This window comes from Emydura macquarii, unplaced genomic scaffold (genome assembly GCF_026122565.2).
Source record: "Emydura macquarii macquarii isolate MOO-44397 ecotype Brisbane River unplaced genomic scaffold, CSIRO-AGI_Emac_v2 contig_2988, whole genome shotgun sequence".
Classification (NCBI taxonomy): Eukaryota; Metazoa; Chordata; order Testudines; family Chelidae; genus Emydura; species Emydura macquarii.
Window position 1 is genome coordinate 3,021,336 of NW_027133125.1, and position 12,669 is coordinate 3,034,004.

Here is a 12,669-nt window from a genome sequence, read left to right on the forward strand (position 1 = left end):
GCTCCATCCTCCCTGGAACCTCCTTTCCGGTAGGTAAAGGCTGCCATTAAATCCCCCCTCACTTTTCTCTTCTGCAGACTAAACAAGCCCAGTTCCGTCAGCCTCTCCTCATAAGTCATGTGCTCCAGCCCCCTAATCATTTTTGTTGACCTCTGCTGGACTCTCTCCAACTTGTCCACATCCTTCCTGTAGTAGGGGGCCCAAAACTGGACACAATACTCCAAATGTGGCCTCACCAGTGCCGAATAGAGGGGAATAATCACTTCCCACTTTCTGGCATTTCCTTTGGAGTACATCTATTTTACTATAGCACAGTTAATAGGTAGAATCCTGAGTGTAATATGACTATACAGCCATATCAATTGCAGCACATTTGCTCTTATTTTTGAATTTGCTACATAGCTGAGCTCTAAAAAACTAAACTTATATTTAAAAAAAAAAAAAGAGTTTCACCTATTGCTCTTACCAGTAGCCAAGAAAACCTTTAAAATATGCTGTGAATGTGACCAGGGCAGTGATGTCTGCATGACTCCATACACAGCTTGAGAAAATGCCTCTGAGGGAAGCATCCCACTGGCATGTTACCTCATCATGAGAGCATTTAAAACGATTAGCAGTGAATGTGGATATTTAAGCAGAAGCATCTAGATTAAATTACGTTGTCTGGTCTGCACGCAGTGTCAGATATGAGAGGGTGCAAGGGGATGGTAAATGGCTGTCAGGGTTTGCTGGAGTGCAGGATGGAGGAATTCAATCCTCCTGCCCCAATACCAAAAGCCTCAACTTCCTCTTACGTGCCGAAAAAACAAAACCAACTGATATGTCATCGTGGGTGACAAACTGACTCTCCTACCCAGCTATCAAAACCTCCGGCTTCCTTTCGACATCTTCTATGATGCAGATATTTCTTTTCAGTACAGAAATCTGCAGCACATTGTAAATTTTGGGGGGTAAGTTAAATTTAATATCAAAATAAAGAATTAAGTTACACTGTACAGATTGTGCTATATTGGCATGGGGGGAGTGAAAAATTAATAGGGGGGAGAGCTGCTGAATAATGTAAGGGTGTCTGCTGCCCAGTCCAGATCTAATATCCCACATAGGACATAGGCTCTTTTTAAATGTCACATTTAATTGACCCTGATTCAAGCACTGAACCTGAGGATGCTCCTACACTAGGTTTTTAGGCTGTGCAGCCAGGTGGGAGATTTCTCCAAAAAGCTCCGTAGGAATATGACTTTTGACTTGATGGAGAGGACAGGTGGCACAAGGCCAAGAGAGGATTGAAACAGTGACTTGTGGAGTGCTCCAGAATGGATCTTTCAGAAGGTTGTATTAAACCATTACAAAAGTAGATCTCACCTGAACTCCTAGACATCTGGAGGTTGGCCAGTGTCCTAAAACTTCAAGGACCAACTGGTTCCTAAGCGGTTTTGTCCAGGGTTTCTGCCTGCTGCTAGGGGGAGCAAATCAGGACTCTTCCCTTCAGTCAATCCGAACTGGCCCTGTCCATCCTGCTTAGGGGACCTTCAATCCATACACATCACTATGTAATGTGAGTTCCCTGAGTTTCCTAGGCAGCCCTTGCACTAGGAACTGCCTTCTCCTGCTACCAAATCCTGATCATTCCTTCAGGCTAGGAATGCCTCCTCTCTGGCCCGTTATACTAAGCCTCATGTCTTTATACTAAGCCTCTCACTTTCTACTACAGTAGCCTACAATACATATTCACATCAGAGTCACAATTTCTTCCTTTTGTGAATTTAATTCAGTCCCCTAATGCTGTTTTAATATTGTTTTTGTATTACAAGAGCCGTTGCTACAGCTTCCAGCAACATCTTTATTCTTTTTCAAAATAATTATGCCTTAAATCATTACAAGTGTTTTCCAATTGGTTGCTTTGTGCAACTTCCTCCTTTTGAAAGTGTGCACTAATGTGGATTGGAATCTTAATCGCAGCATGAAAGAGCATCTGTATTGATGTGTAACATATGGTAGGGACTGGCGTTATTGGCACCTCTTCAGCATGAATGCGGAGGGTTTTTTGTTTTTATGTTTTTTTTCTTAAATTGAGGTCATGCCTGACAGCCAATAAGGGAGCATAACGCTGTTGTTTGCTTTGCGTTTGGAATGCTTGCTCACACGTTTATACCTAATATATACTGTATAGTGCATTTCAGTAGTAAATGTTCCTCAGATACACAAATATATGTCCACACCAGCTTTCCATTCCTCTCATATCAATTCAAAAGTGCCTGCTTTGTTTTTAAAAGCCTCTATAGAATTTCTTCAGCCCACCTCATTGACCTGGTCTCTATGTCCACCCATTTATCTAACACTGACTTTCTCTGTCTACTGTGTTGCCACTGTTGGTGAAAGAACCTTCTCCTCTATAGCTCCAGCCATCTGTCTGATCCTTCATGTGCATCTGTCAGCCTCATCCGTTCTCTCACTCTTTTCAAATCTAATCTGAAAAAAATCTGTTTTTTCCCCTGTGCCGCTTAATTTCTCTTTCTCTTTCTCTCTCCCTCCCTCCCCGACCATTTACTCATAGGTAGATAATGACCTCTGTTGTGAATATCCAGATTTGATTGACCGACCCAAGAGGAAAAAAAATTTTTTTTTTTGGAGGGACAATAAAACTTGATGTTTACTGAAGCAGGAAGTCTGTGAGTGAGTGAGTGAGTGAATGAGAGAGTGAGAGAGAGCGCTGTCTTCAGAATGTCTCCATCAGAAATATATGGAAATCTCTCACATGACCGTGAATTTAAACAGTCATTTCCTTTGAAACTAATATTTTAAAGGCAAATTGAAGTTAGGTAGCTGGAGGGAGAAATCAACTGTTTAGTTCCTAGGAGCTAAGTAATAGTTTTCACAGAATTTATTGTGCACTCATTTACTTGTGTGAGCTATTTCGTTTATATTGTTATTGACCTCTGATGAGGTCCTCAAAAGGTTTGTCTCATCATATGACTGTTTTCAGCCAATCTTGAGCCAAGATATTTCTCACCTATGTAGTAATAGTCATAGTATAAAACTGAATGACATTTTTCATATAATATGCTAAGCCAAATACATACAGTTGAATGGTAAAAATTTTCTCCTCACCACCTCACTCTTTATCCTGACAGTGTCTGCAGCATAAAGCTTTTCATCCTGATAAGCCACTGCCACCCATTGACCAGTGTCTTTTAGAGATGTTGGAGACACCTCAAGAGGTGAGAGAAAGATGCCAGGCTCCTCTTGAAAAAATAAAGGCACTTTTCCCCCTGAAAGATGCTGGCAAGAAAAAAGAACAGAAGACCGCTCAAGATGTCTTCAAAGACAAGTAAGTTGAAGGGGTTTATGTGGATTTTTTAAAATAAATTGTTCTCTAAGCATTTCAGATTGTTTTTGTTGAATATAGCAAGCTTGAAATCTTTTGTACATGAGACCACCTATCAGAGTACCTTGTGGATAAAATATCTTGTGATGCCAAACTTGTTTGTAGATAGAGTACTTTGTGGTAGTATGCGCTGCACAATTGCATAGGATGTGCAGGTTTGGGGGTTTGTTTTTGGTTTTTTGGTCCCAGTATCTAGCTTCCAGGGTACAAGGGATTGTGAACTCTGTGGAAAAAACACACACAGTTTCATGGGAACATCTGTGGGATATGGGAGACAGTCTAAAATAATCTGGAGAACCTGTACAATGTACATTCTTCACCTGTGTGTATATGTGTTATCCTATGAGTAGTCATAAAATGGTTTGAATAAGGATAACAAAAGGTCTGTGAAGACTGTCAAAGTACTAAGAATTATTATTCTATCACCATGATTGGAACCAAATAACTTTATTCACCTAATTTAAGGTTCTGACCTAAACTATCTGAAAAGAGATGATTTGGTCTGAAATCAACAGGATGAAATTCAGTAAAGACGTGCAAAGTACTTCAGCTAGGAAGGAAAAATCAAATGCACAACTACAAAATGGGCAATAATGGGCTAGGTCATAGTACTGCTGAAAAGGATCTGGGGATTTTAGTGAATCACACATTGAATATGAGTCAACAAATTCACAGTTGTGAGAAAGGCTGATATTCTAGGGTACATTAACAGGAGTGTCATATGTAATACACAGGAGGTAATTGACTTGCTCTGCTCCAGCTGAGATCTCATTGGGGCTGAGTGTCCAGTTCTGGGCAGCACACTTCAGGAAAGAGGTGGATAAACTGGATAGAGTCCAGAGGAGAACAACAAAAATGATAAAAGGTTTAGAAAATCTGATCTATGAGGAAAGGTTTAAAAAAAAGTGCCAGTGTTTAGTCTTGAGAGAGGATGCCTGAGGGGGGACCTGATAGTAGTTGTCAAAGATGTTAGGGGCTGTTAGAAAGAGGACGATGATCAATTGTTCTCCATGTCCACTGCAGGTAGGACAAGGAATTATGGACTTACTCTGCAGTAAGGGAGAGTTAGGTGAGATATTAGGGAAACACTTTCTAACTGTAAGGATAGTTACATTTTGGAATTTTCTTCCAAGGGAGGCGGAATCCCGTCACTGGAGGTTTTTAAGAACAGGTTGGACCAAAACCTCCCTGGGATGGTCTAGGTTTACTTGGTCCTGTCTCAGCACAAAGGCTGGATTTGATGACCTCTCGAGATCCCTTCCCACCATACATTTCTATGATTCTTTGATTTTTTGTTATAGCTACCACTGTGTTCCTAACCTCTTAGTATTTATGGTACTGCAAGAGGTCTTAACTGAATCTGTTCTGTTTTGTGCCACTGTTTGTAGGCATAATGGGATGAATTACACAATGTGATGACCTTAGTTCTGAATGTCTTTCCTTTTGTAACTTTGAGTTAACATCTGTGAATGATAATTGGAAACGGTTTAAGAACATTTTACTAGATGTCCAAAAAGCCATAATCCCACAGGTGAAAAAACAGATCTAGCTTAGAGGGGAAGTGAAAGGGGCCAAGAAAAAAAATCAGTGTATAACAAATTAAAAAAAAGAAAAGGTTGGTAGCAAAGAGACATCGGTGTATGGCCAGCAGAATTAAGGACAACAAGACATTTTAAAAAATACATCAGTATTAGATGGGTCCAGTTCCTCTCTACTTCTGAGACACCAGCGATGGATCCCTCACTCACTAATTAATCATTGGAACAATGCACCATGCCTGTGGTGGATTCCCCATCATGGGAAATATTTAAATCAGGATTGGGTATTTTTCTAAAAGATATGCTCTAGTTGAACCACAGGTGTTAGGTTTGAAGCAGGAATTAATTTAGGGAAATCCTATGGATTGAATTATGCAGGAGGTCAGACAGATGATCACAATTGACCCTTTTAGCCTTAAAATTAAGGAGACTTTGAGAGAGATTTCTATTTCAAACCCACTAAGATTCAGAAACCTAAACTCCTGGTATTAAGGAGCAGAGGCACAGTGCTATTAAACATTTGGTTTTAATTTGAAAGAAGCAGTACTTTTTTCTTTGCTCAAAATGTAAGTGCTGTTTGTACAGTGGTTTGGGCTTTGGTGTGAGATAATATCTTAGTGTTTATCACTGCCTTTTAAAATGAGGCATTATGTGTCATATGAATGTTATCAGCACGGTTAGGACATTGGTTCAGTTCTTAGAGGGAAAAGTCCCAATACTGGCCGTGTAGGCCAGTGGACTGGATGCTGGGATGGCACTCAGGAGACTGGACTGTGTTCCTATTTGTACCGCTGACTCTGTGTGATCTTGGGTGAGTCATTTCACCTCTTTGCTTTTTAGTTTCTCCACCTGTAAAATAGGGATAACAACACTTGTGCAACTTTGTACGACTCTTTGTTGTCTACAGATGCCAAGTGCTGTCATTATTATGAATCACCAATATTACTCAGGCAGCTTCTAGGTTTTTCATTTGAGGTCGCCCATCCAAGCGTTGACCAGACTCACCTCTGCTTAGTTTTTGAGATCTGAAGGATAAACTGGTACGGACCGGAGGCAAGCTATGTTAATGTAGATTTTAATATTCAGTATACATTAGGCAGTTTCATTTTTGTTGAGCCTTAAGTGGTAAGAAGTTCAGTAAATCAGAAATGTTCCTTTTTCTTCCCTGTGTTTGCGGTGAAGAGCTAGGAGCCATCCCTAACTTCACAGTTTGGGAAAAGCTGTTACATAAACCTAGAAGTGCATATAATATTCCAGCCTTTTAAATTAATCTTAAATGTACACTTCATTAATTTCTTTCAAATAGTAGTTGCACTTTTTACATTTCTAAAAGGCAGCTAGCTAATCAATATATTACAAGTAATAAATAAACTTTAAGAGCCACATCTTCAGCTGATGTCAATCGGTTTGGGTACATTGACTTAAGCTGAACTTACACTGATCTAGGATCTGACCCTAAGTATTTAAATGCAACTTTATTTTTTCATAGCCTTTATCATACCCATAATAGCCCAAAACATTTAACAGCCTTAAAAATAATAGCAGATGGGCAAAGAAAAAGTGAAGAACTCACAAGGGTGAAAACATGTTTTAAGGGGAGATTTTAAGAGAACATTGCACTGCTATAGTGTCTTTCATCCAAGCATCCCAACACTCTTTAAAACATTAATTAATGTAAGAGTCCAAAATGCTACGTTAGATGAACATTACTTTCTTCATTTTACAGATTAGCATATGTAGGCACAGAGTGATTAAGCAATTTTGCCCTGGGTCACTTGATATAATATGCCAAACTTTAACAGAACATCTTAGGTCTCTGGCAGAGATGGGGATGAAGCAAGGTTTACCCCATCTGTGTCCTGTGGCTTGACCACAAGGTCATCCTTTCTCCCTATGGATGGAGATTCAGTGAGCTGGAGTGAGAAGCAAGGCTATGTCAGATGACAGGGGTTGCAAAGGAGAAGGATTTCATCCCAACTGTGACAAAATTAAGTGAAGGGACAAAGAAGACCAGTGATAAAATTGAGGGACCAGAGAGAAGAGTAGAGATGGGGGTGGTCTATGATGTGGGTTGGAGCACACTATAGAGGGTGTAAAGAGGAGGATTGGAAAGTATCTGTATAAAATTAGACCATTACCTTTCATATTCATGTGATTTTTAAAGCCAATTCTCAGTTGCTCAGAATGCAAAACAGTACCTGGCCCAGCATCTTTTTCTCGTTCTTACCTTTTCAAGCATCTGATTTTCTTTGCTATAGTTTCAGGACTTTTCAAAATAAAACTTTTATTTGATTCAATATTGGGTTTCTTTGAACAACTGTTAACAGTAATTGCTATCTAATTTGCAATATTTGTAAACATTCAGTTGCTCTCACTCATTCTTACCCCAAATTGATTGTCTTGTTTCAATAGCCTCATACATTTATGATTAAGAGCAAAGAATAGAATTATACACTCCTTTGATTTTTCCCGTTGTTATTAACTTGATTTTCTTCTCCCATCACTCAGATGTGCTGTTAAAGTTTTGGCAAATTATATTAAGTGACAAAATTCATTCCTCTGAGTCTTCATCTTGGAACATGTTATCTATCCATGAGGAAAAAGTTGAAGATGGCCTTAAAACTATAATTAATTAAAAAAAAGACCCCAACAACTTGTCTTTTGAAAGTATTTTCAGGTATAGTTTAAGGTTGTCCTGAGAGAGAGAGATCTCGCATACCAAAGTGGAGTTTGTCTAGCAAGTTTTGACAGCTGTAAGTGGAAGTTTATAAAGCTCTAGCATACACTGATGGAGAAGTTGGGTTATTAGACTCTCAGCTCTCTGTGTACACAGGTATCTAATAGCTATCAATTCCATGACACGAACTAGCAAATAATGTCTGAAGGGTAAATGGATTTCTTACTTAAATGTTAAGTTTCCATTACCTGTTCTGGCAATTTCATCTTTAAAAGAAATTATGTGAATGCTAATTATCATGAATACGCTGTAAAACTAAGCTGCGGTGCGTTAGTACGTGGACATTCACATTATAGATCTGGCAGTATCCCACGTTCTGGGTGGTGAGAGAGAGTGTCTTTTGGCCAAATTCAACCCTAGGATAAGTGGGCATATAATCCACTGTCTTCAGGGAGGGTAGCTCTTGCTTACACAAAGGTTGAATTTGATCCATGTTTCTGCCCCCTCCTTCTGCCTGCTTTAGGAAGAATAAGGTATGGAGGTTTAGGTTAGATAGTAGGAAAATCTTTCTAACTATAAGGGTAGTTAAATTCTGGAATAGGCTTCCAAGGGAATTTGTGGCATCCTCATCATTGGAGGTTTTTAAGAACAGGTTGGAAAAACACCTGCCAGAGATGGTCTAGGTTTACTTTGTCATGCCTCAGTGCAGGGGGTTGGACTTGATGACCTCTCAAGGTCCTTTCCTGCTCTGCATTTCTATGATTATGTGGTTTGTCCATAACATAGAGACAATCATACAACAAAAGTGTCACCCAGTCTTCTCTTTTCATCATATGTTGCACAAACACACTGACTTGTTGCTCAGGTGGGAGGTTGATTTATTTTGATTGGCTGTGTTTGGTTTTTTGTCATCTTCACTTCCAGCAATGAAGATGGATCCAGTGCTAAAAAGGCAAAAACTGAAGATGAAGAAGGTGACTTTAGCATCGCAAACCTTGCTGAAGGCAATGTCACCACTGTAAGCACATCTTTACAAATCCTCTCTTTCATGGGGAAAGAATAATTCTAGACTTTCCCTTGGGGACTCTTTCTATATCTTGAGACTACCTTCTGCTGATTGTAAAATGATCTGACTGGCTCTGTTCTTGTTCATATCTGAATGCAGTAGTCAGCTAGCCCTGACTGCTTTTAAGGCAAAATTCTTCTTTCCCTACATGCATGGAACTCCCAAGAGCAATTCCATAGTTGTAAGGTAAGTAGAATTTCAGAATTGAGATTCATTGTTAGATTCAAGAGAAGAATTTTTGCTCTTAGTTTCCTCTTGTATCTGCTGCTTTAAAAAAACAAAATAAATCCCTTCATATTCCATTTTTTCAAATGTTGCTATGATTTCAGAGCCTGGTGTCTGTATAGTTTGGGGATGTAAATCTCAAACTCGGCTTAATTCGTCCACCAGAGCAAACAGTTAAATTAGCTGCCGATCTGTTAGATTTTCATTGGCATGCATGTGTGTGTTGAAGCTGTGCATTTTCCTTTGCTTGCCAGATTTTGGTGTCAGAGAAAAATAGTTATTTCATATAAGTTCAGATAAAAGAATATCTTTGTTCTTTCCAACACTTGAAATGTCTGACATGATTAAAAAAAGAAAGAAGGTCGGGCCTATTTCACACCCAACATAAAAGTCAGATTTTCTAATAGCATAGCAGAGTATGTTTTTGAAAAATGAAAAAAACCCAGTCTATCAGTCGATAGGCTTTCAAACAAGCACTTTATTAGAAATCTGGCTGAGAAGTGTTTGCTTGAAAAGCATTAAAATATAAAATACATTTAGAGGAGTTTTGATTCATTGTTTAGGGAGTAGAATTTAAACACACCTTTTCCCTGAAGCCGGTGGTAATGTAGGGGGAGTTTACATGTTGAATATAGTCAGAAGACACTCAGAGAAAAAGTATTACAGAATGCAAACGGCAAATGCATGGGCTATATAACCTCTTTCTATTTCCAGACCTGTACTGTGAAAGGGTTACTTGCAGCCTGAAAAATTAAATACCTTTTCCTTCATTATTTTCAGTTTGCTATTAAAATATTTGTTAGAATACGAGGGGCCAAGTACTTCCCTCAGCTCTCCAAGCCAATACTTAACTGAAGGCAGAATTTGGCTTTAAAGAAGAATATAGTGTTGTGAGTTAGATTTATCAAGTAGGGAACAAAACCAAGAGCATTTCTCCTCTATCTTTGAAGAGTGGAGCCTTGCTAAGAGAAGAATGACCTTATATTTTGTTGTGACTCAGTGTTAATGTTGTGGTACACACCGGAAAAAGGATGCTAAGCAGTGTAAATTTTTATTTTGTAGCTCTTCTGCCCATTTGTGCAATGAATCTTTCTTTATGCCTGACCTGTTTTTAGTTCTCTTAGATTGTGTGAGGTCTCTGCACTTGTATGCTTTCTCAAAGCGTCAGTTCTGAAAGGTCAGACTGGATCAGAAAGGGCAACAACTAGCTGGATTGAGTATGAGCTTTTCATTTCCAGTGTCTTCTTGGAGGGCCAAACCAACTATTTTGTACCCGTATGGTTAAACAATTCTAACTCCTAATTAAGCATGTGTTGGGATGAATTGCAGCCTTTGCTACAAAAAGTCTGAAAGCTGAACTAGCCAGCATCCTGAATTATTATATCTCTGACCTCCAGTGCCCAGAGAATATGATCAATTCATAGTTGGAAAGTACATTAAGTGTAAGTTCATCTTGTATAGTTGTTCATGTCATAACTAGCCTTTGATCAGGGTTAACATTGCATCCTAAGAATTGTCTTTTATTTGAACCCATAATGGCAAAACAATGTAGCTTCTCCATCCATATTAAAATTAACTGAATTGTAAATATTTCTGTTGACATACAGGAGGAAAGGGGAGCTGTGCGTTGGCACGTAGTATAATCATTCCTCGATCTTTTGTAGGTTGGAAGTATTAACCCAGCAGAAAACTTCCGTGTTCTAGTGAGGCAGAAGAATGCTGACTTCAAGGAAGGTAAGTTGCTTTTATCTGCCTTCACTCTATTTAACAGTATTTTCAGTGTTCAAATGAACATAATAGAAAAATCATCACAACAGTTGGCACTAATTGGCCCTCTGGTTGACAGGCTCAGCTGAGGACAGGGATTGTGTGAACTGTATAAACAACATCCTTCTCATTTATGGAGAAGTGGTTTTACTGGGTCAGGATTGAGGCATGTTGGCAGGACAGCGTGCGAGAAGTCTGTCCTGCTGTTGCTGCTTTATCCCTGTGAAGAAATAAGAATTTAGTCTCTAATAATCTGCATAAATAAATAGGAATCCCCTGTTACTCTTGTGAGTGAGTGAATGAGGATAGTTGGATTTAGGGGAGAAGCGGAAGTGAGAGTATGAATAACTAGCTGGTGTAAGAATGATGGGAGTTAGAAAGGCAGCACTTGTATGTATTAAATATGCACTCAGTCAGCCTATTATTCTGCACACAGAAAAGAAAAGAAAAGAAGGGGGACATTGATGTAGAAGTGAGAGACAGTGTAGACTGCAGTGACCAATCCATTGACTGTGATATTTGCATGTCCTGATCTTGAAAATCCAAGTAAAATTTCCTCCAGGTTTACAGCATTTCCCTCCTCCAAGCCCTCGGAGTTGGCCATCATTTTAGTGTAATCCCTAGGAATCTTGAAGATACTCAGGGAGCACAGCCACAGTGTAATGAGGTGCAAATGAGAGCCAAACTGGAGTGCAGTGAGAAGAGTGATTCTGTACCAAGCCACAGACAGGTGCAGCGATTTCATGTGGTACCTCCCAGAAAATGTTCAAATGTTTCAATGTTCCAGGAGTGGGCAGAATGTGTTCAGAATTAGTTTTCTCTTAGTGTTTGGGAACCTGCTCTTTGGTATCAAAGCCCCCTTCTGGTGACTGATAGTGATTTCATGTAAGTGTAGGTGAGAAAAAAGGTGATTTGAAATGCTGGTAAATGAGAGAATCTACTATTTTTAGGGGGAAAGGGATTACGGAAAGATTTTATCTTCTTTTGGATCCTGAATTCGTTCTATAACACCTTGCTTTCCCTCTCCCCCCACCATCCATTTGTTGGGACTGGCTGTGTTTTTCTCCTGCCCAGGGAAACACAGGGCTCGTACCTTGATTACTGCCCCAATAGGAGGTACTGTATTGGATTTTTAGGTGGCCTTTAGACTGGTGGTGGGTAAAGTGCAGCCCACAGACTTCACAGCAAATCATGTTTGCCAGCTTTTTTATGGATGTTTGGCTGCTGGAAGCTACATTCTTGGGATGCATTGCTTGTTCCATCCTGATCCAAGAAGCCAGGTTTCTTTTCTGAATGTGCAGTCTCCAACAGCCACACCTCCATGTTACGGAGGCAATTTCAAGCTACTCTGTTTTTTGCAAAATAAATGCAGCAGTCAGGATCAGCAAAGCTAAAGCAGAATAGCTACCAAAATGCATGGAATGTCACGGTTAGATGTGCTGATCTGCTGATATAATTGATATAAAAGCGTACGAGCTCATTGTTAAGGTTTTGCATTAGAGTGCAAATTGAATGGAGCTGGATATGTATTGCTACCTGTAGGAGATAGAAGTGAAAGCCTTATGGAGGGCGTTAACAATAGTGTGGAAGGCAAAATGAAGGTGGAAAGGAATTCACAAGTCTTTCTGCTTCTTATTTTCATTCTTTTAAGGTTTTGAGTTGATGAGGTGTGTCCTGCCACAGCCTTAACTGCCACTCGGATTTAGGGGAGATGTGGAAATGAGAGTATGAATAACTAGCTGGTGTAAGAATGATGGGAGATAGCAAGGCAGCACTTGTATGTATTAAGTATGCACTCAGTCAGCCTATTATTCAGCACACAGAAAAGAAAACAAGGAGGACATTGATGTAGATGTTTGCTAATCAAAACAAAAGGTATCTGCACAGTGTAGTTCATGTGTATTTCACTCAGTTCTTTGCTCCTTTAATATATATTTTAGCATACAGATCAATCCATGTTTTAATTTATGAATACAGTCTGTTAAAGCTTAGATCACAGTTTATTACTCAG

At 39.4% G+C, this 12,669-nt stretch overlaps 1 protein-coding gene across 1 annotated transcript in view; it reads left to right on the forward strand.

Annotated features, from left to right (window-relative positions):
- Positions 1-12,669, forward strand: part of XRCC5 (X-ray repair cross complementing 5) — a 70,898-nt gene that overhangs the window by 40,325 nt on the left and 17,904 nt on the right. The window contains exons 14-16 of the mRNA XM_067570053.1: positions 3,132-3,328; positions 8,525-8,618; positions 10,556-10,625. Of these exons, the coding sequence (XP_067426154.1) occupies positions 3,132-3,328; positions 8,525-8,618; positions 10,556-10,625 (361 nt within the window). The remainder of the gene's footprint in view (positions 1-3,131; positions 3,329-8,524; positions 8,619-10,555; positions 10,626-12,669) is intronic.